General features: G+C 33.8%; 1 protein-coding gene across 3 annotated transcripts in view; it reads right to left on the bottom strand.

Annotated features, from left to right (window-relative positions):
• Positions 1–25,549, bottom strand: part of YEATS2 (YEATS domain containing 2) — a 92,187-nt gene that overhangs the window by 62,781 nt on the left and 3,857 nt on the right. For all 3 annotated transcript variants that reach the window (XM_072961975.1, XM_072961992.1, XM_072961983.1), the window contains exons 2-6: positions 12,910–13,027; positions 9,922–10,019; positions 9,327–9,419; positions 6,169–6,414; positions 4,555–4,667 (exon numbers count right to left, since the gene is read on the bottom strand). In XM_072961975.1, the coding sequence (XP_072818076.1) occupies positions 4,555–4,667; positions 6,169–6,414; positions 9,327–9,419; positions 9,922–10,019; positions 12,910–13,009 (650 nt within the window). In that variant the 5' untranslated portion in view covers positions 13,010–13,027. The remainder of the gene's footprint in view (positions 1–4,554; positions 4,668–6,168; positions 6,415–9,326; positions 9,420–9,921; positions 10,020–12,909; positions 13,028–25,549) is intronic.

The raw sequence follows: 25,549 nt of genomic DNA, 5'->3' as shown, positions 1-25,549 counted from the left end.
GTCAGAATGGCTTTAATGATCCAGGAATTCCACCTCTGGGTATTTTTCCAAACAAATTCACAACATTAATTCAAAAAGATATATGCATCCTTATGTTCACTGCAGCACTATTTACAATAGCCAAGCTATGAAAGCAACCTACATGTACAGATGAATGGCACCAAGATGCAGTATATACATAAAATAGAATATTACTTGGTAATTAGAAAGAATGAAGTCTTGCCATTTGCAACATGGATGGACCTAGATGGTATTATGCTAAGTGAAACAAGTCAGACAGAGAAAGACAAATACTGTATGATATCACATATAGGTGAAATATACAAATCAAAACAAGAAAACAAACATAACAAAACAGAAAGACTCACAGATACAGAGAAGAAACTGGTGGTTGCCAGAGGGGATGGAGGTTGGTGGGTGAGGGAAAAAGGTGAGGGAGATTAAGAGAACAAACGTTCAGTTATAAAATAAGTAAGTCATGTAAGGTACGGGGTAACATACAGCTATGGTGACAGATGATAACTAGACTCATCGTGGTAATCATTTTGCAATGTATAAAAATACTGAATCACTAGATTGCTGCATACTTGAAATTAACACAATGTTAGGTCAATTACACCAAAACATTTTTAAACAGAGATGGATGAATAAAGACATGATGTGCACGCACACACACGCACACACACACACACAAACACACACACACACACACACAGGAATATTACTCAGCCGTGAGGAAAAAGGAAATCCTGCCATGTGTGACAACACAGATGGACCCTGGGGGCATTATTCTAAGTGAAATAAGACAGACAGACAAAGACAAATAATGCTTGGTATCACTTATATGTGGAATCTTAAAAAAAGTCAAACTTACACAAGCAGAGTAGAAAAATGGTTGTCAGGGGTTGAAGGGCAGAGGAAACAGAGAGAGGTTGGTAAAAGGGTATAAACTTTCAGCCATAAGATGAATAAGGTCTGAAAATCTATGTATAAAACAGTGACTGTCAGTGATAACACTGTATTGTATAATTGAAATTTGCTAAGAGAACAGAACTTAAATGTTGTCTCACACACAAAAAAGATAAAGTGAGCTGATGATGGATGTTATTTAACTTCATGAGAATCCTTTCAAAATGTATACATATAAATCATCACAATGTACACTTTAAATATCTTACAATTTTGTCAATTATATCTTAATAAAGCTGAAAATTTTTTCAATTAAAAAAACCCTAAGATTCCAGCAATATTTAACAGCTCTATCACCTTACCAAGCAAAATGAGTCTTTGCAGTTAAAATTAAAAACAAACAAACAAAATACAACTTTTTTTGGTCTAAGGGGCATTCCCTTAAAGTTTGTTTTGTTTTCGGATTGTCATCATACAATTTAAAAAAAAGATTTTGCTTTTTTCCTGCTAAGTGAGTACATGAGGTAGATATAAATTGGCATATTTTATTCCTAGGTTAGGGAAACTCTAGTCTTTGAGTTGATTTCATTCACATTTTGAAGTGCTAGAACTTTGGACTCTTCTTTTTCCTACTCATCGCTGCCAAGAAGGTTGGAACTGGTCTCTTGCATTTTGAAAGCCAAAACAAGCCATTCCCTTAAGTATTGACCATGGTAAACCTACAATCCTTAGCCCTCCCTCTTGAGGTTCTGTCTTTATTTCATAAGGCCCCCTTATTACTTTCTGTTGGAAAATACAGTCATGGCCTTCTACATGGTCATCTATGCCTATGGTTATCCTTAGTAATGCAGTGGGCCAAGCTGCATAACCTAGTTTTCCTTCAGGAGTATTCATATGCAGTCTTCACTCTGCACTTCCATAAAGGCTAGCCTGGGCCCTGTTGGGATTTTAATCAGATTATCTACATATCAACTTGGGGAGAAGTGTTATCAGCACAATATTGAGCCTTCCTATCCATGAACATGGTTTATTACTCTAATTATTTAGTTCTTTCTTGTCTTTCAATAAAATTTTTATACATTTTCATGAAAGACGAGTATATCTTTTATTTATTACATTGTATTCTTATTACTATAGTAAATGTATCTTTTTAATGTTTTCTAAGTCTGTCATACAGAAACAATCCACTTCTGTGTACTAGTACTGTATTCAATAATCTTGCTAAGCTCTCATTAACTCTAAAGCTGTCAAAATTTGTTTTAGATTTTTCTTTCTTTTCTAATCTTTATACTTTAAAATTGTCTTATCTGACTATACCCGTTAGTATCTCCAAGTGCAGTGGTGAATAGGAGTAGTGATACCAAGTATCTCTTGTTCCTGACCCTAAAGAGAAAGCATTTAATATTTCACCACTAAGTACGATATTTGCTGCAGATTTTTTGAAGATATTCTTTACCTGAGTTAACTAAACTCCAAATTTGCCATGAGGGTTTATCACAAATAAACTACTAAATTTTGTCAAATGTTACTTCTGCATCTTTTGAGGTGATCATAATGTTTTATCTCTTTCAATCTGTTAATGTGGTTATTATACTTACTGATTTCTAATGCTAATTCAAACATATTTTTTTGGTCACGAAGTATTGTCATTTCTATAGTTAATGACTTCAGTTTGCTAATGACTTTTATTCAGTATTTTTGCAACTATATTCATGAATGTCAATGTCCTACAATTTTCCTTTTCTAATGAACTCCCTATTTCACTTTATTAACAAAGTTATGGCACCTTCATAACGTAAGTTAACAAATGTTGTCTCTTTATCCCCAGAAGATTTTGTATGCAATTGGAATTAGCTGTTCACTCAGCCTTCAAGGCAATCTAAGTCTTGTGGTAATTTGGTTTTGTGAAGAAAATGTTTTTAAAATCAATAATTAAATTTACTTAGTAGTTCTAAAACTATTCAAGGTTTTTCCTTTTTTCAGTCATTTTAAGTAGTATTTTTCTAGGAATTCTCCATTTCATCTAAATTTTCAAATGTATTAGCATAAAGATGATATTTTATCTCAATAAAATAATTTCTTTTAACTAGATAGTTATATCCATGTGCATTTTTATGATTGTTGATACATTTAAATGTATTGTTATTAAATTATTTTATACTATTTGTTTTGTATTTTTCCTTCTCGACATCCCTCCTCCTGCCCCGCTTTGCCATCTTTTGGAATCAGGTTTTTTCCCCTTTTTTTCATTCAATTCCCTTCCACCCGTTACTACTTTTAAAGTTTACATCTCTATGTCTATTCTCTTAATCTAAAGTAAATCAATAATTTTTACCCTTTTCCAGAACAAATAAGGATTTTTTAACTTTCATGCCAATCATTCCTCTCTACTTAAAATTCATGGTTAATCAGTATTTTAGTTCTAACTGGTCTTTTAAAAAAAACAACACAAAACCTACAAATTGGACTATAATTGTTTGAAAATGTCAATGATTGTTTCTCCTCAATCTGCTCATGGCTAGTGGGTCTACTGAATTTCTAGTTTTGGCCTTTTCTGGGCTGACCTATATTGTGCTGTAGTTGAGACCACAATTCTAACACTTCACATTAGTCCCCTTAGTTGAATTCACGTTAACTCTAAAATAATCCATAAAACAGAAACTGAATTTCCATAATCCAGGTCTTTTAGTTCTACTTAAATATTATCACATACATCATTGAGAATCTTTGTTTTTATTATCTTGGAATTTAATACACTTCTTGTTGGTTATTAGTGGTCTATTAACTGGGACTTGGAAGATTCTCTCCACATCTGACCCCCCACCCCCAGAAACTTACTGTAATTCTGAATCTTTTATTTTCAATAATTGAATCTAATTACAATTTTCATAAATATATCAATTTATTCATCAATCAAATATGTACTGAACATCAACTACTAAAAGATACGAAAACAAACAAGACATAGTTTCTACTCCCAAAGACATTCCAGTCTGATTTTGAAAAAATATATGAAAACAGGAAATGATTATATAACATGATAAAAATGACAAGAGAGCACAGAGGAAGTATCCAATGAGGAGGAGAAGGGCAAATAAGACTTTATGAGGAAGTAACATTACTACTGTGTTTGAAGATTTATGTCTTTATACATTCCTAGATACTTGACAGAAATGATGACACTCCCACAAGAAAGCATGAGATCAGACTGTCAAAGAGATAGCCCTTTAGCTTGGAGGAACTCTGCCTTCAAGACCTACTCTACAACCTTTTGTTACAAATTTAAAACATTTCAATTTGGGCAATTAAACATTTTTAGGAATTAGGAAGGCCCCAGGGATAGGACTAGGTCAGAAGTCAAAAGTTCCTCCAAACTTATCCACACTTACATGCTAGATAAAACAAACCAATTGTGTAAAAGTTCATGTCTTCAAATTTTTTACCAAGCAAAATTTTATTCTATGTCGAAGATTAGCAGACACACTGAAGCAGACAAGTCTCTGAAACTGCATTTACTTTTAAAACAACTAAGAGTGTGGGGGAAAAAATCCCTTATTCCTACTGTAATACTGTGATAATAAGAGTATGCCAGAGTATTACCATAAATGGATGACTGAAAATAAGACAATTCAATTGGATACTCACTTGGACACATTGCCCACTACTATTGTTTTCTTTACAAAAAGTCGTGAAGTCTCATCTCCTGTAAGATCAGCATTCCGCTGCTCTGTTTTGGAGCCAGTAATACTAGAAGTGTCCTGGAAAAAAATCATAATCAATTTTCCTTTTCAATTTGGACAATTTTCAATAGGCAGAAAACACAAAATCACATGAGATACGAATGGAATAACTCAGAACTATTTTTTACCAAATCTCTGGCTTTGTGACACCTCTCAGCATGAAAGAATAATTTTACTATAATTTTTGCATTAGTTTACAGTAGAAGTCTGTATACTGTAATTCCACATATGTTTGTGTGTTTTTAATAGTCACACACAGCTGCTTCACATATGCAAATAGGATGTGGAAGGATACACAAGAAACTACTACAGTGGTTACCTCTGGGAAATGGGAATGGGGCAAGGAGTCAATGGAATTTACTTCCTCTCCAACCTTCTATATTATTATAAATTTTTCAATAAGAAGTAATATAAAATAATGACTAATTTAAAGTTTGACTATAGAGACAGACTGCTAGTGTTTAAGCCTTGGCTCTTACATTTACTAGATGTGTAATTCTGAGTAATTACTTAACTTCTCTGTCTCCACTTTCTCACCTATAAAATAAGGATGATAATAGTATCTATCTCAGATGACTGTTTTGTATAGTTCTTAGAAAAATGCCTGGTACACAGTAAACACTAAATATCTGTTATATAAACATGAACATGAATATTACATAAAAGATGGTAGGTTTCTAAATCTTGTATCTAGTGTGACCTATATTCATTTTAATTAAAACAAGAAAAACATATGCAGTATTTCCCCAGAAACTATACTGGAAGGAGACTTGAATGATTTTTCTATTCTCTTCTACCTTTCTGCAGTTTAATGAACTTCAGAAAATGCATTTGAACATATATGAATTTGTAATCAGAAAATATTTTTTAATTTCATCAAAAATAAATCAAATCCTTGATGTCTGAGCATGTGGAAAACAGCCTGGAAATTTCCTCTATCACAGAATATCTAGCTGAGAAAAACCACTGGTCTCATTCAGTAAGGAATCTATAGCCAAATACTATACCAAGAAGTTCAGAGCAGCTCAAGATGGGAATTCAAATAACAAACTGAAAGGATCAAAGAGCAATAAACAGTTTTCAATTCTACTTATTTTTGTAATCTCCTCCAGTTATTAAAGCATCTTAGAATATAATGTATCAAAGATGAAACTACTGAAGAGCCACTGCTATTGAGAGAATAAACATGACACAGTGGAAAGACCTTGGGCAAGGTCACAGCACTGGCAACTCCTCAAGGTTTCTTTTCACATCTACGTGAATGGCATCTATGAGCTGTGCAGTGCGCAAGAGCCTTGAATTCTAAAATAAGAAAGATTTTTAAGTTTAATTCTCAGTTCTGACACTTGTGGACAAACGTAACTTTTAACTTCACAAAGACTCAGTTTCCCCATCTCTAAAATGGATACAATTAACTTATTTCCAGGGTTCGTATGATGGTTAAATGAGCTAATATGTGCATACTTAATAAATACTGGTTCCCTTCTCCTGTGGCTCCCTCCCATCCATCCAACTATACCCTTCCAGGAATTCGGCTTGGTCTCTGCTCCATGTTGCTTGAGAGTCTTTCTTCTATGTCCATATTGCTGTTAGTGTCTTTGTCAGATAAGAAGTCATTGTGTTGAGATAAAGAGTCACTTTCTGAATGATTGGCCGATGGTGTTTCTGATCTCTGATTGGCAGGAGATGATGACCTAGATGGTGATTCTAAAAATTTCTTGATCGCAGGATGATTAAAAACCATTGTATCACATGTCTTCGATCCCTGCAAAAATGAAAGCAAAACAAACTTGCTTAAAACCCTTCAAAATCTCTCCACACCCATAAAATGAACCAAACTCATTAATATAATCCAAATCAACAAAAAACTAGAGAATGATAAATAATTATGTAAGGTCCTAACATTAAAAGCTAAAGATGCAAGTCCTCAGAAGATAAATTTAAAGATAAATATATAAGAACATATGAAAGTCAGATTTGACTTAAAAAAAGTCTCACATTGCTTGACACAAACACATCAACTGCTCTAAATAAAACATACCCGTAAGAAATATAATTTTAAAAAGTGTATATAAAATGGTTCCCACATAGAAGTAAAATATAGCATAGAATGCTTTAAAATGATTAATATTGCTATGTAAAGTTTGCCCTCAGTCCAGTACTAAAGCCAGCCTATTTTTCTGTATCTTGTTATTTGCATATAAAATACAGCATGGTGTTATAATGGAATACACTGTAGTTACATTCCTAGAAAGTCCAGCTTTCAGAAATTGTGCTAATGATTAAACAAGCGAGTAAATGGGGGCCAGAGATTAGTGTTTCAGAGTCAAAGCAATGAAGCTGTTGTATTTCAATAATAAAGGTTTATTTTAGAGCTATAAATATATTATATTGAGCAAACTAAAAATAATTAAACGGCAGATCATAATAGACAAAAATATACCTATCCTTGAGTAAATCATAATCAGAATATAACAGGATAAAAATCAGTGTATTTCTAGGCTATCAAATAAAACAGTTCAGTACTGCTAATGGTAAAAAAAAAAAAAAGGGGGGGGGGAAGGAGGATGGCTTATGGTTTAAAAAAGGGAGGGGTAACAAAACGTTAAATGAATAACCAGCTCTTAAAACAGAGCAGCTATAGTCCTATGTCATGCAGCTGCCAGCTTGTGATGTCCATCTTTTTTAATTCAACAGCAAGCCATAAAACAGACGACATTAGAATCCGCCCTGGGTTAAATCTCTCAAAAATTCATGTCCACCTAGAACCTGGAAATGTGACTTTATTTGGAAATAGTCTTTTCAGATGTAATCAAGTTAAGATGATGTCATATTGGATTGGGGTAGGCCTACTCCAATGACTACCTTTCTTAAAAGAGGGAAACTTGGATACAGAAAGAAACAGAGAAGACATACAGAGGGAAAAGTTAATGTGAAGTTAAAGGCAGAGACTGAAGTGATGCAGCTACAAGCCAAGGAATGCCAAGTACTGCTAGCAACCACCGGAAACTAGGGAAAAACAAAGAATTCTTCCCTAGAGTCTTCAGAGGGAGCATGGCCCAGCCAACATCTTGACTTTGGACTGTCAGCCTCCAGAATCATGAGATAATAAATTTCTGCTGTTTAAGCCACCGAGCTTGTGGTAATTTGTTATGGTAGCTCTGGAAAAGTAGTTCAGACTCTAAAATGTAATATGGAAACTCCTGCAGTAGAAGAAACAACTATCTACCATCTAAGATTAAGCTCATATAATGCTTCAGGGGTACTTCCAATACCAGATACCCTAAAGCTCCACGGGATGACAAGAAAGCCTACACGACGGGTACCTCTTATATGCAAAAACCATGCCAAGCAGTATGTTACCAAGCTCCCCCTAGCCTTTCCACTATTTTCACTGAGCCAGTACCATCTAATTTTAACTGGAAAAGACTCATAAAAAAGAAAAAACAAACAAAACTTATGCTGAAATTATCAAAATGTCAAAGAAGAAATACTTCTGTATCAGTTCAATCTTATCCCCATCCTTTATAACTGGAGCAATCTAGCGGCAAGCACATTAACCAAGTGATTAAACTTGGTATCACTAACAGTAGCACAACCTGGTATTATTTCTCTTAATGTGATATAATATGAGGCACAGAGCATCACCTATGAAGTATTATCACCAGAAAGATTTAACCTTGCCTTAATATAATCAAATTCTTTAGACTTGGCTCCTATTTTATGGAAAATAGATGGAATGAAGGAATAACCCAAGGGGGAAAAATCCAAAATGTGGAACATTCCACAAGTTAAATGGTCTGGTCTCTTCTAATAAGTCAATATCACAGAGGAAAAAAGGTGGGAGAAGTGTTCTAGATAAAATGAGACTAAAGAAACAAAACAGCCAAATGTAACATATGAACCCTCATTGGATCCTGGTTCAAAAAAACCAGCTTTAAAAGACATTTTGGGGACAACAGGGAAAATATGAATATGGCCTGGTTATCAGATAACATTAGGGAATTATTCTCTTAGGTATTGTGATTATACAGAAGACTGTCCTTTAGGATTAGGTATTTAGGGATGAAGTGTCATGATGCTTAGAATGTACTTTTTAATGTTTTAGAGAAAAATTAGATAAAGCAAATATGGCAAAATGTTAAAAACTGTTGAAGCTAAGTGATGCATAAACAGGTGCTAAAGTCACCTTTTCTGTATATTTGAAAACTTACACAAAAAGTAGGGGGCAGAAATCAGGGCTTCTTGAATGGGTTAAATCTACTGAACCTAAAAACTGCCATTCATTAACAGTAAAAAGTCACAGAAAAATCAATCAATCTATAATTTACTCCAAAGCCAATCATAATCAAATGAAGAGGAATAAGGCAAGTTGGAACAGGGTCACACTAATTTTTGTATCTGCAAAGCCTAGCAACAGTGCTAACAATTAGAGAAGAATTAAGTAAAAAGGAAAAAAATGTTACTCAGGATTACTGACAACGTAGAGAGGTATGATTAAAGGATTATGATTGAAAACAATGATAAATTGATGTATATTTCCAGGAAGGTAGGCTAGGCTTTTTGAATTCTAAAAGTCAGTAAGAAATGTTTTGAAGGCAGGGATTCCACATCAACACTAATTTCCCCTCACGTAACATGGGTGGCCAGAAATGACTGCGTATGAGGGAAACTTACCTCAGAAACTTTCAGAAGTCCTGCAGAAGCATAGTAGTTTGCAACAATGCAGGCACGAAGTTTATCCATCATCCTTCTTGCCTCAATCAGTCGCTAAAATAAATATTAATCCATTACTTTAAAAAATGGAAATGACAAAACTATACAAACAATTCATAAATAAGAAATGCAAAAGACCCCAAAAAGCTCAACTTCTTTACTAATCAAAGAAAGACAAATAAAAATGACCATTTTCCACCTATAAGATTGGCAAAACATTTTAAAGGATGACAAAAATATTAATATATATATTTATATGTCTATATGCATATTCACTGAGAAATGTCCATTCAGATATCGTGCATAAGAGCAAAGAGGAATTATCTTTTGGGACAGAATTTCAGGTAATTTTTTTCATCTTTTTCTGCATTTAAAGGAAAAAAAAAAAAGCGTGTGTCTTTTCTTCCAAAACACAAGAAAGCTCCTTTTAAAAAAACAGCAAAGGTAAAAAATACACTATAATTCTATCCCAGCAGATTTTTTTCAATTCATCACATATACTTATTTCAATAGCTTTGTTTTTGTTTGTTTGCTTTTTAATTTGTGGTCATTATACCTGGTCAATGACCTCAATTTCATGTTCTTTATTCTTCATTTCAAGTGCAAACTGTTCCTTGATAATAGTCTCGATCTTCTGCACAGCGGCATCTCGAGCTGCACAAAGAACACACAATAATCCAAGGTCTAATTATTGCTGTCTTGATTCAAGTCAGCAAGCAACAAAAGAAACCCAGAAACAGTAACTCTGAAGTGAAGAAACCTAGTGCCATCACCTTAATCAATGACAAAAAGTTAACATCACTAATATTCATGCAGAGAGATCTTATGCGTTTTCTGATATAATGCATTGACAAGCTCCACTGCTCTGTGGCATTCCTGCTAAAAAATGCTAAATCTAATCAGAGTGAACATCAGACAAACCTAAACTGAAAAACATTCTACAAAATAACTGGTCTGTATTATTCAAATATTAAAGTCAAGAAAGACACAGAAAAGTTGAGGCGATTAAAAGAGACTAAAGAGATATGACAACCAAATGTGCTGTGTGATCCTGGAGAGGGAGAAGTAGCTATAAAATGAAATACTGGGACAACTGGTAAAACTTGAATATGGACCACAGATTAGATAATAATAATATATAAAATGTTAAAAATTCCTGCTTCTGATAATTGACTGGGGTTACATAAGAAATTTGTCCTTAGGAAACCTGCAACTGTTTATAGGTACCCAGTTTACTTTCTGATGATTTAGAAAAAGTGATGTGATATATATCTGTGTGCATATATGCATTTGTGTAGTGTGTGTGTGTGGGTTTGGGGGTGGGGTAGAAGAATGATAAATCTAATGAGGCAAAATGTAAATAACTGGTGAATTAATCTGGATAAAAGACATACAGGTACTCCTTGCAATTTCTCTGAAATCATATCAAAATAAAATTACCAAAAAAGAAAAAGAAACCCATGAAGATTCTCAGAGAAATACGTGGTAACTACTGAAAAACTATAACCCCAAGGAAAAACTAAAGAGCTAGCTAGAGAGAGAGGTAGTCTATGACACAAAAGCAGTTCATAAGAAGGCAAGAAGTTTCCTTCTGTCCAGAAGAACCAAACAAAGCAATTCATCAATTTCTGATCACAAGTACCTGAAGGAATGAGCAAAGAAAGAATTCAAAAGGAAAGAAAATGCTTCTAAAGGCAATTCAATTCAGATGATGACTACTCTAAGTAATATGCAACTTGAAGGGTTAAAAATATCAGAATATGAAATGTACTTTGATTACAAGAGAATAAAAAGAAGAGTTGAATGACTGGTCAAAAAACCTGGGATTCTGCATAATGATTCTGTTTGTAATATGAAAAAATCACCATCCGTGCTTTGGAGGATATAAAAAATTGCAGAGAAAATTTGGGCCCTTTTCTCATCCATGTCAATTTCTCCATGTAAAATATGCCATTAGATTGGCAATTTAAAACTAGTGCTGGTATAAGCATTCTTGTGGATATGCCTGAGTTGAAGCAAATGACTAATTTTCCTCATATGTGAGGAAATAATACTGAGTATTACTGAGTATTACTTGTATATGTAAACCTTGTACATAGAAATCATCAGATAATCTTAGGGGAAGCTAGAAGTCAAAGACTTATCACTGGAGGCTATTTTACCAAAAGCCCCTCGGAAAGAAACAATTCTAAATTATCTCTTTCATGGAATAAGAAAAAATAAAAATACGCAAAATAAAGCCATGTAAGAAAAGGGAAACATCCTACCAAATCTACTTGGAGAAAAATTCTGAAAAATAAAAATATGGTTTGCAATTAAAGAATGGACACCAAGAGAAAGAATGGCAAATTGTTGCTTGGTAATTAAAAACTGTCCCTGCTTAGACTGAGTATTTGGGAACTTAGGATAGATTTAAATCAAAATTACTATCTTTCCTAAAACAATCAGTTTTCCCTATTCTTATTTTTATTACAAAAAAGATATGCCATATGATGCATCTGAATAATGAATTTAAGCTTCATATTTTCATATTTATTTGGCTTGTTACTGAAAGAAAATGGTATTTCCTTGTAAATAAGATTACAACTGAATGGGAAGAAAAGTTGCAGTGACATTTTTTGTTTTTAAGAACCAGATTTGATAATTTCCATACAGACTTTTGGGAATACGTGAGACTTGACTGCACTTACACAGATAGGAATTTTCTTTACCACTTAACCTCAAGAGGTCCTGATCTTTGTGGAGCTGCAACATCTTATCTACGAGGCCTTCTTTACCTGGCTGTAAGTATTAACCCAGGCAGATTTATTATTTAAATAAATAAATAGTAATAAATCTTAGCAATATTTTGTTTTAAAAACTCAAATTTAGCCACCTTTTTTCAGACAACTTAAAATATTCTGGATAACTTCAGATACAGTTGATGATCTGATCTTCAACTAATTATTTGATCTTGGGCAAGTAATTTAATGCCTCTAAACCTTAACTAAACCACTAACAGCTAAGTGCAGGGATCAGTGTTTCCCCAATTTCCATCATTCATATACCACCTTCAAGTTACCTAACACATCTGAGAACCATGTGAAATAACTGATTAGTGCCATTAAATAACATTTCTTTTAAATGTTAGCCTTATCTTAAGCAGTAGCCATGAAACAAGTCTGATGAGACCATTATCTTTTCTATACACATTAACTATTAAAATTAAAAAACCTTAATTCATGTATTACCCATAATCATTTCACATGATACCACACTGTAGTACACACATTGCTAAGACTTTATGTTACACCTAACGTGCAATGATAGCTAAGACTTACAGCCTGTCTCATTACTGACACTTTCATAGTCTACTTGATTGTATCCTGCCTTTTATGCTACACATAGTATATTACAGTTAAACAGAGCACTTAGCTAATACCTCTCACAAACCTCTTCCAAATATGCACAATAGCAGAAATGGATTTCATTTTAGTTCCTATAAACCTTACAGGGAGGCATATGTCAACAAAGAAAGAATTTCCAAAGGCAAGTGAATTTCTACCTGAATTCTCAATTGCTTTATGTCGCTTATTTGGAAGGGCCACAGATACATCCTCATAATCAGGGTCGGTTTCTTTGATTGTTCGCTTGATTCCAGACATGATGACATTCGTTCTTCACTGTGAAGCAATAACACATTAATTAGTTAATAACACTGCTTGATATCAATACATATATGTGTACACACATACAAAAAGAATGAGTACATATTACATAATACTGATACTTATAAGTCTGTGTAAACACATACATACCCATTTTAAAGCCGAAAGCATAACTTCAAAAGTTTATTGAAAAAAAAATCATCTGTTACAAAGCACGGATTTCCCTTTCAAGAGAAAATCCTTTAACAAGGCAGCACATTGTTCAGACTTTCAAAAAGGAGCCAGACTTTCAGAGGGCCCTCATAAGAAAAGGAAAGAAGCCAGATTTTGATGAAAACATGGTAAGTACACAGAGTATCCTGGAATATATGATGCATCAAGCATATTACAGAATATGAACAGTATATTTCAGTAAATAACCTATTATACAAATCCTCTCTGGTATGTACATAGTACATGCTACATAACAGGTACTTAATAAAAATTACTCCTACTGATCATTTATTATTATTTGTAATAAACACAAACGACATAGATTTATATTAAACTAACAAGCCTGCAATATGGTGAAGTCCCAGGTATAGAAGTTTCTGAATAAAACTATGCCATAAGTTTTTATATCTGCACTGTCCCAATACATTAGCCACTAGCCATATGTGGCTACTCAAAGTTAATTAAAATTAAATAAAATTTAAAATTCAGTTCCTTGCCCTATATTTTAGAACACTAGCCACATTTCAAGTGCTCAACAGCCACTAAATTGGACAGCTGAGATACAGAACATTTATATCACTGCAAAAAGTTCCACCAGATACTGTTCCTCTTCTAAACTGTTTCACTTAGCACTTATTAATATTTCATGTGTCAGTCTAGGAAATGCTGTCCAGATCAGCACTGTCCAAAAGAAACATAATGTGAGCCATAAACAGAATTAAAAATTTTCTAGTAGCCACATTAAAAAAAGGAAAAAAAAATGGATGAAATTAGTTTTAATAATACATTTTATTTAATCAACATACCCCAAATATTATCATTCCAATGATATGATCAATGCAAATACATTAGCAGTAAGATATTTTACATTCTTATTTTTGTACTAAGTCTTTAAAATCCGGTGTGCATTTTACACTTAGGGCACACCTCCATCTGGACTAGCCACATTTCAAAGGCTCAATAACCACCTGTGGCTAGTGGCTCCCTTACTGGGCAGTGAGGATCTACTAACATGCAGATAAGAAAACAGGTCCAGAAAGGTTAGATGAGTTGCTCCTTAGAGCATTAATCTATGACACAGAAAAGACAAGAAGAGCTCCCTGATTTCCAAGCTTCTCTTCTACCACTGATGGAGATTATTTACCCAATTAAAGGCAAAAAATCCCACAATATGTATTTACTAAGGTAATTTAAAGTTTTAAAATAAAAGTAATGAAAATAAAAATGTTAACTCAAAAATATTTTTATTCACTCAAACTTAAAACAGAAATAACAATTTAAAAGCCTATTTACAATAGCCAAGACATGGAAACAGCCTAAATGTCCATCAACAGATGACTGGATAAAGAAGGTGTGGTATATTTATACAGTGAAATGCTATTCAGCCATAAAAACCGACAACATAATGCTACTGGCAGCAACATGGATGTTCCTGGAGAATGTCATTCTAAGTGAAGCAAGCCAGAAAGAGAAAGAAAAATACCATATGAGATTGCTCATATATGGAATCTAAGAAAAAAACCAAAAACATAAATACAAAACAGAAACAGACTTAGACATAGAATACAAACTTGTGGTTGCCAAGGGGGCGGGGGGTGGGAAGGGACAGACTGGGATTTCAAAATGTAGATCATATAAACAAGATTATATGGTATAGCACAGGGAAATATATACAAGATCTTATGGTAGCTCACAGGGAAAAAAAATGTGACAATGAATATATATATGTTCATGTATAACTGAAAAATCGTGCTCTATGCTGGAATTTGACACAATATTGTAAAATGACTATAACTCAAAAAAAAAAGCCTCTCAACTTGACACAACATTGTAAACTGATTATACTCCAATAAAAAAAATATATATACAATAAATTAAATAAATGCCTCTCAGCTATTAGTCCAGTTCTTTCACCCATCTCAGAGGAAGACTCACTAGATTCAGCTGGGAGAGACTCATTACATAATGATATATATGTAAATTCCGGATCTAGGAGAATATTTTCCCTGTAACTGTTGTCTTGTGTAATAGCCCTAAGCTTAAAAAGGTCCTAAAAACCCTCAGCATTTACAACCATCCTAAATCAAGCCATTTAATGTTTGTTCACAATCATTACCTATCTGCTCTAATTTAGAAAAAAAATGAGTATTTTTGTAGAGGTCCTGAATTCAACTATTATTTTCTGCTTTGAAAGCTTATAAAAAGTGAGAGTAAGGTATTGTTCTTTTAGCCTTCTCCATTTTGTCTGCTACTAGTTATAGACAACCTGAAAAAAATCTTGGGGAGTTACATAAAGAGTATTTTCTTAAAAATCAGTAAACCTCATTCCTTTTTCTTTAATGTGGATAGAAAAGACAAAACAAAACAACTCCTACTCTCAAGATAAACCTGGAATCAGAAGTAGATACATCCTAGCAGATCTCCAATCTGTTTCTGTGCCATACTGTTTCCTGAGTGACCTCCTGTCTTCTACAGTTTGCCAAGAGTCTTATCAGATTATCTGTAAAGATGAGCAAGCCCAGCATCACCTTCACTCATTCAATTTCAAGGACTTCATAATTTTCATATTCTCCCCCTACCCCAAATAATCTCAAGAGTTACAGTGGCTCCTCCCCAAAAAGGTTGAGGTTCCTTGAAAAAAACAGTATTTTGTTTTAGCTACACCTAAGGGACAAAGCAAAATTCTCTTCTGACTTTTGCTCTAAAACTGGGAGAATAGAAGGGAAAAAAGGGAAGAACTGGGGAGGTGGGTGGGTTGTAAGGAAGAAACCCCAATGAATTAACTTATGCTGCCAAGGTAACTCACATTTCATGTAGCCCTTGTAATAAAGCCTTTCCTGTTATTGTTTGGCATAGATTTGAGCTCCCAATAAACACACTTAGGAAGACTGAGGTTTGTATTGAGCGTTTTTAATAATTCAGGTCTGCTTCTGTCTAGCAAGAACAATACTAAAGGATACACATGCCACATTCAAGTATATGCTAGCGAAGGCCAGGCACATCTGCAGAGCCTGCTCTCACCATGATGTAATAAGTTGAATGGAATGCGTAACAAATGATCCATGTAATAGTAAGTTTTGGATTCTTCTTGTCTGACTTTGAGATTTACGAAAAGGAATTAGGAGCAGTCGTTAGATATTGTCAGGTTGAACTTTGAAACAAAATGGCCTACCAATCCTCTTAAGGTTTTGAATCAAATGAAATTGAAAAGAATATTGAGATGGTAAACTGTTAAAAAAAAAAAAACTGTTACTGTTCATAATTTGTCTGTGAAAAAGGATTTTCTCCATACCATGGGACCAAATCCAAACACTGAAATATATGCAATGCTGGTTCCTCTAATTTAAAATTTTTATCTCACTGAAATAGCCTCATTATAAAAAGTAAACAGTCAATTTAAACTTAAAAAATACACATTTTCCCCTCATGTACACTGTAAGAAAGTAAAATCATCCTCTATCACAACACCCATTCAAATAACATAAGCCTGAGTTTTTGAAATGATTAAAGATTAAAAACAAAATAAAACCTTTTAATGTTCTATACTTTGAAATAAACCCCAACAGAAAAATCATTTTTAAAAGAAAATTGTATAATTAAAAACACAAAAATTATGTAATAGAATCACTAGAAATTCTTAGTAAATGCTGTTAGGTTTCATGTCAGAGAAGACCTCGAATCTCTAGAACCTAGTCCTGGAACCCTGCCAGGAAAACACCACATCTTATGAGATATGGCCAATTCTTAGGGGAGGGAATAAAATCTCATAAATAAGGTTCTTGGAAAATTTGCTAAGTGGGGTACCTTCTCAATATAAAATTCTATGATCCTCATGGCGTTTGAATTCTATCTGAACCACTGAATTTTGTGCTTTCACTCAAGACGACTTTTCCCATCTGGTTTAAGGCAGGGGGGCAGGGAGGAGCAGCACAATCATTCATTTTCTGCTTCCATACAGACACGTGTTCCTAAATGTTAAAAGCAACTCTATAATTCTTTAGCCCTGTCCTTTCTATATTTTTCATTTCAAACAAAGTATTTTCCCCCTCTGGAAATAAGACAACCAGTGATCCTTTATTAAATATCTGAATAAGAGAATCTATTCCCCTCTGTTAGCCAAATAGACATTTCAAAAATGTCTACACAAAACAAAACAGGAGAATAGGTAAACAAATTGTAGTACACCCAAAGAACTGCTGATCTAAACAACAACAGGAATAAATCTCAAAGTAAAAGAAACCAGACATGGAATAGGAGTGCATACTGAATGATTCCATTTATATGATGCTTGAGAACACACAGATTAATCTATGGTAAAAGAAAACAGAATAGTAGTTAGGGTGCTGGTGGTGGGGACTAACTGAGAAGAGGTATACAGAATCTTTCCGGGGTGACAGAAATATTTTATATCTTAATAAAAGTGTGGGTTACTTGGGTATATGCAGTCAGAAAAACTCACTCCAACTATACACTTAAAAATCTGGGTATTTCACTGTATATAAACTATACCTTGGGAAAAGGACTATACAAACATATCTGATCAAGCTCTCCCCTGCTTGAAATTTTCCAGTGGTTTCCCATAACACTCCTTAACATGACCTTCAAGATCTTACATGAATTGGGCCCTGCCTGCTTCACCGTCCTTAATCATTAAGATCCAGACACACTGGGTTTCTAGAAAGTACCCCTCAATCTTTCCTAAGGGTGTTGGGACTTAGGATTCCTTCTGCCTGGAATGCTCTTCCCCCAGGTTAACTTTACCAGATCCTGCTCAAATGCCCACCTTATTAGAGAAGGCCTTCTCTGATTATACTGTCCAAGATAGCTCTCCCCATATTCCCTCTCCAAAGTTCTTGGAAGCTCTCAAAAAATTATTTGCTGAATAAATACATGAAGGGATAACTAAAATATATGCAAAAATACAAACACCCATAGGGAACATATCTACTAGCTTTCATCCTTTTTTTTTTATAATACTTACAAGTCTATTTGTTAATATTGCTATACCTTCAAATATTCAAAGGTATTATAGCTAAATGTTTAAAATAAAGGCATGTGCAAAGTGATACACAGACACAAACAAGCAAAAAGATAGCAGAAATGGCAAGATTGATAACAGAAAAATTTAAGGCAAAAAATTTCATACAAAAAGATTTTATTACTATTAAAAGACACAATCGAAAAGATATGTCAAACTATACATCAAACAACATCATCTCTAAACATAAAACATAAACCAGAAACACGAGGAGAATTTAAGAAAATCACAATCATAACAGGAGAATTTGAACATACCTCTCTCATAAATTTAAAAGATCAAGAAGACAACAGATAAAAATACAGATGATACAGACAATGTAATTTACAAGCCAGATTTATGGATATGTACAACTCTGAACCCAAAAGAGAATAACCCATTTGAAATGTCTATAAAATTTATTAAAATTAAATCACATAAATTATATGAAGTCTCAATTATTATAAAATAAGGAAATGTTACAGCCATATTCTGATTTTAATAGAATTAAATATGAAATTATTAACAAAAACTCACTATTAAATGGAAAATAAGGTACTCTTCTAAATACTTCATGCTCATAACTCAAAAAGGAAATTAAAATAACAGACTATTTAAAAAATATCAACAAAAAGGACACAATATATCTAAACCTATGGAAATGTGGCCAAAAAGCATCCTCAGAGGAAAATGAGAGACCAGTTTTCATTTGTGAATATATGCAGATACAAATTCAATCCAGTGGGGTATTAAAAGAATAGTGGATCGTGACTAGAAGGATTTATTACCAGCAATATTTAAAGTATTGGGGATATTCAGAAGCAAGGTGATTTGCACTGTCCATGTCTAATGTTGGACTTTTAGGAATACATTAATGCAACTGACTTTCAGTAATCCAAATGTATGTAATCCATTTCACGAGTTATATTTTGCAAACTAAAAACAGCAGGAGCTTTTACCCTGACACCATCCATGCTTCACAAAGACTGTCCGATGTGCACACTAAGAAAGAATACCCATTTTAATAGTATACTGACAAAAATCATTAGGCATGAAGTTTTTCCAGAAGAGTCAAAATATATATTTCAATATCAATTTAACTTTTTCCTCTATTTGAAGATTACTTATAGAACCGTCATCTCCCATTGATACAGATAACTGAAAAAATTTCTCCCCCAAATTAGGCTTATTTTTCATAATACAAGCCATCTGAAGTAGTCTATTATAGAAAAGACTCAGACAAATCTAAAAGGAAGAAGAGACGATTTTGTTCTCATTTTCATTTAAGTTGATACTGACAAAAACTCTATCCTATTTACTCTAAGTCAGGTACTTATACACAAAACCATTTGAACATAGAGTATCCCCTCATCTGTGGGGGAAACATTCCAAGACACCCAGTGGATGCCTGAAACAGAGGACAGTACTGAATGCTGTTTTCTGTTCATGTCTTCCACCCCAAAACTTAATGCCTTTTCTATCTTAACTAGGTACTTTTCATACACTGTAGCTATAACTTTTGCCATTTGAGGTGTGAGAGCAAAACTAACACAAATTTCTTCTTCCTTCTTCGCAATTTCACAGATGGAAGATTCATTCTTACAGCAGATCTTAGCAACCAAAATTTTTTTCTCATTAACTTTCATCTTTTCACCTAAAGAAAATACTTTGCAGCTTCTCTTTGGCGTATCTGAATTGCCAGCATCATTATTCTTTCACTTTGGGGTCATCACTAAATAAAATAAAGGTGACCTGAACACAAGCACTGCAATACCAAAACAGTTGATGTGATAACCAAGAAGGCTACTAAGTGACTAAGTGTCAGAATACACTAGACAAAGGGATGATTCATATCCCTGGTGGGACAGAAGGGATGGCACGAGATTTCATCATGCTACTCAGAAAAGCGTGCAATTTAAAACTTATTTCTGGAATCTTCCATGTCATATTTTCAGGCCATGGTTGATGGCAGGTAACTGAAACCATGGAAAGCAAAACTCTGGGTAGCAAAACCATGGAGAAAGGGGGACTACTATTACTTGTTGGCCAACACAATCACTGTATCTTCAACTCATCTGGTATGGAAAGAAAAATAGGTCTTTTAAATTAAAATAGCCATAATTTTACACTGGACCAGAATGGTGGGAAGCTGACAGAGGTCAGTCATTAGCATCAAACTGATGTGAATCATAGAAAGAACTGAGCAAAATGGAAACAGCTAGACAGTTGAGCTCAAAAAACTATTATCATTTAAGTATTACCTACTTCCAGGTCAAAAACACCTACTTTCCTATTATAAATAAAATTGCTTAAGACCGCAGAAGATGCTATATAAGATCTGCCCCAGAATCCATTCAGGACAGTACTGTCTTCAATCTTGCAAAGTAAGAAGAAAAAGAGTTTACGATCAAACAGCTATTCTAAATTATTCACGCCCTATTTCTATCCATTAGTGCAAAACTGGAGAGCTGGACTTAGGTAAGTTTTACCTATCCTTTCCCCCAGCACTTCAACTTACTTTTTTCTGGACAGAGTGAGCTATCTGGGATGTTTACGAGTTTTGAGATATTTAGGGTAAATTCTTAAGCTGACAGAAAGTAGTCCATATAGCATTCCAGTAACTTTCTTGGAGTCACTTTCAGACAAAATCACTGAAATTATCTAAAGTGATAGTTCTGACTCATGTGACAATCTCGTTGTTTCACTTGTAAAGCCATAAAAGTTTTGTTTCCAAGAGAAACAAAAAGAAAAAAACAAAACAAAACTTGTCTAACAAATCCAAGTTGAAAAGAAAAGGATATGGACCAGATAAAGATTGTGTCAAACTCTTAGACAGAGTCACTGAGAATATATAAATTAAGCCAAATCTTGCACACTTCACTAAATAGGGATTTTTCACTGGAGCTTTCAAACTGACAATAAATCCTATAGGAGTAAGTCTCATGCCTTTCTACTAGGAGCTGAGATTCTAGAAAGAAAACAAGTACCTTAAAACATATGACATTTTTTAGAAAATTGGTTTTTCTTTAGATCAACATGGCCTAATCTAGAAAATCTACTTATTTACAAAAATATATCTATTGGTGAAAGTTTTCTGGAATTAGATATAGTGATGGTTGCAAAACTTTTTAAAAATACTAAAAAAAACCAAAAAAACCCAAAACTCCCCCACTGTTCCACACTTTAAAGGAGTGAATTTTATGGTAAATGTATTAGAGCTCACCAAAGCCATTATAAAAAATAACAATAACAAACCCACTAGATACTAACCTTAAAAAGAAATTCATTGACAGATTATCCTTCCCCAAGTATGCATGTGCACACTTGCAGGAGGACAAGGTGGTCAGCTGAGGAATTAACATTAGCAAGACCATTTGGGGGGAGGGGTTAGACACAGATTTGTTAACACTTTCAAATTTAATATTTTTGTCAAATATTTCAAATATTCAAAAAGGAAGAAAATGATCAGTGAGAGGAGTACAAGGAGGTTCAAAAGTATCAGTCATCTCCCATTTCTTAAACTGCAGGGTAGCTAAGTAGGTATTTGTTACTTTATTATTATTCTTTAAAATATACCTTCTTATTATATGTGCTCCTTGGTATATACAATGTATTTAACAATTTTAAAAAATAAAACAAATTTAAAAATAAAGAAATTATGTACAATCATACTATAGGACAGATAAGTTCCACTATAATGTGACATATGCATTCTTAAAAATCACCATGCTGTATAAGTTTACATACTAAAAACTATAGGCTTATGGGAAAAAATGGGTTTGGGCACAACACTCAAAAATTTTATCAGTAACATTAAAAAAAAAGGAATCTAATAAAAACGGTAGCACAGTTTTACACATTAAATGGTTAAGAATTATATAAATGCTACATTAAATGTGGCACTTGAAAAAGACCTCAAGTTTGCTTGTGGAAGTGGGCATCGAAAGGTTACAGCTTGTGAGTTACTGCAAAGTAGTAGGAGGCTAATCTGAAATCAACAGAAAATTATAACACCAGATGTGCATGGGTGTGGCTCATAACACAGCAGTAAGCTGAGGTTGCTGGAGGACCTCTGAGGTGTGTACCTGCATGCGACTTGTATTTTCCTTCTGTGGCTCAATTCAACAGGGTGCAGACTTCTCCATTTACCTAGCATTTCTTACAGACAAAATGACCCAAAAGCAAATGTGAAATTCACATTATACTCAAATAGTTCTCTAATATATCAATTGCACTGAAACAAATTCGTGTTTTCTTATAGCAAAACTGTTTGCAATGCAGCCACTAAAAAATGTGCTAATGTGAAAATACCTCTAAGATAAATTGTAAAGTGAAAAAACCAAGGTGCAGAATGGTAATGTATGCTTTGATTCTTTCTGTGTAAACAAGGGGAAAGAGAAGACCACAAACAATGCTGGTAGATGCTTGGGTAGGTTTTTCTGGAAGAAATGATAAAAAATGATTAACAATAGTTACATCTGGGTAGTGCTTTTGCTTTTCATTTTATTCCTGACCATAATGTTTGAATTTTCTAACCATGGACATGGGGTCAAAAATGCCAAAAGGACTAATCTGGGAGATGGATTATAGGTGTCTTTATGTATCTTTCTGTTCTCTTCTTACTTCTCCATATGTTGAAAAGAAACTACAGAGAATGTAGAACAACTGGAATTCTCATACATTAGTGGCAGGAATGTAAAATGGTACAACCACTTTGGAAAACAGTTTGGCAGTTTCTTAACAAATTAAACAAACCCTATGATATGACTCATTCTATTCCTAGGTATTACCCAAGAGAAATAAAAGCATATGTGCGTGCAAAAACTTGTACACAAATGTTCACAGCAATTTTACTTACAATACTCAAAAACTAGAAACAACCCAAATGGCCACTAACAGGTGAATGGATAAACAAATTGTGATATATCCAAACAATAGAATACATTAATCAATAAAAAGGAATGAACTGATACATGCAACAACATGAATTAACCTCAAAATAATGCTGAGTGATAGAAGTCAGCTTAAGAAAAAAGAATATACTACGATGATTCCATTTATATAAAATGTAAACTAGTCTATTGTGACAGAAACCTGACGAGTGGTTGCCGATGGGGCGATGGGGAGGAGAGAGACTGGGATCACAAAGGGGCATGAGAAAAATTGGTAGGATGATGCATACGTTTACTATCTTGATTGTCATGACAGTTTCACAGGTGTATATGTCAAAACTTATCAAGTTATATACTTTATATATGTGCAGTTTATGGTATGCCAATTGTACTCAATAATCTATTTAAACACACAAACCAATTAAATATAGACTGTCAAAAAATGTATAAAGAATACACAATGGGAACCCTCATAGATTGTTGGTGGAATCGTAAAATGGTACAGTCGCTGTGGCAAACAATTTGTCAGTACCTCAAAAAATTAAACACAGAATTACTATGTGTCCCAGCAATTCCACTCCTGAAAATGTATGTCCACATAAAAACTTGTATGTATAAATGTTCATAACAGCATTATTCATAAGTGTGAAAAAATGGAAGCAACTCAAATGTCTATCAATTGGTGACTAGACAAACAAAACATGATATATTCATACAATGGATTATCAAGCATTAAAAAAGAATGAAGTACACATGCTACAATGCAGGTCAACTTTGAATATATCATGCTAATTAAGTTAAAAAAGCCAGATATGAAAGGCCACAGGTTATATGATATTTCTGTGAAATGTCCAGAAACAGGAAAATCCACAGACAAGTGACTGCCAGGGGATGAGATGAGGAGGGAACTGAGACTGACTGCAAATAGGAATGGGGTTTCTTTCCGGAATCACAAAAATGTTATGGAATTAGATGGTAGTAATGGTTGTACAACCTTGTGAATATACCAAAAAAAAAAAAAAGCCCCAAATTATACACTTTCAAATGGTGAATTTTATCTCAACAAAAAAGTATACACTCTCAAATAAACTAATTAAAACAAAATAGGTAACGATCACCAACGTATCCCCAACTCTGAGAATAAAAACATTACGAATAAAGTTGAAGCCTCTGCTCCTTGGCATCGTGGTCACTGTTAGCCTTTGTTACCACCACATAACAGGTCTCTCCCCACACTTACCCTATAGCTCATTCTTCAAATAAACAGAATAAACAATCCTTGGTTAGGAGAACTAGTTCTTCTACCTCTCCTTGTTCACAATCATCAAAGCTCATGCCTGAACTTCTCCTAATTACCTAACTGCCTCTCAAACGAGTTCGTATTCCATCCCTACCTTCTCCCTGCTTACTGAAAAGCTATTCATCCTTCAAGAATCAAATCAAATTCCAATTCATCCATGAAGTGTATTATAGCCTTCAAAAACTCTTTTTTTCCCTAACTCCCACAGAGCAGATAATACAGAAACAATCTGTTTCATAAGTCTTGTTTTCTATGAGGGAAAAGTGCACCAATCCTGACCCTCACCCTCCATTCAGTAGCAGTGTAGAAAACAGACTGAAAGGGGGTCAGGGTTAAAGACAGGGAGGTGCGGGCCAATTTAAGGAGGTGGCAATGAAGAATTCTATTCTCTGTGACTGAATGAGAAGAGAGGAGAATCAAGTATTTCTGAGAATCTATCCTAAGGAAATACTCTCAAAGCTGGTGATGTATATCATGTGTGGGTTGTACTTACAGATCTACAACTTAAATGTTAGTTCTCCTCTTTCTATATATATTATGATAAAAAACTAGAAACAATCCATAGCAAATTACAGTGTATCAACCGAATGAATATGAAGGCTTTTTAACATAGGGGGACATGATCTTACATGTAGAAAATCCTAAAGATTCCACCCCCAAATTGTTAGAACTAATAAATGAACTCAGCAAATAGTAGGATACCAAGTCAACACATAAAAATTGGTTGTATTTCTATAAATGAATAAACAATATGAAAAGGAAATTACAAAAATATTTCCATTTATAAAATCACCAAAAAACCCCCCCCAAAACACCACCACTTAGGAAGTAACCAAGGAGGTGAAAGACTTATACAATGAGAACTACAAAACATTGCTGAAAGAAATTAAAGAAGACATAAATAATTGGTAACACATTCCATGTTCAAGACAGTATTGTTAAAGTCAATACTATTCAAAGCCATCTACAAATTCAATGCAATCCCTATCAAAATCCCAATGACATTTTTTGCAGAAGTAGAAAAACCCACCCTAAAATTCATATGAAATCTCAAGTGACCCTAAATAATCAAAACAATCTTGAAAAAAAAAAAAAACTGGAGGACTCACACTTCC

The sequence above is a fragment of the Vicugna pacos genome, chromosome 1 (genome assembly GCF_048564905.1).
Source record: "Vicugna pacos chromosome 1, VicPac4, whole genome shotgun sequence".
NCBI lineage: Eukaryota > Metazoa > Chordata > Mammalia > Artiodactyla > Camelidae > Vicugna > Vicugna pacos.
Note: the sequence above shows the minus strand (reverse complement) of the source record. Positions and strands in the feature narration are given on the sequence as shown.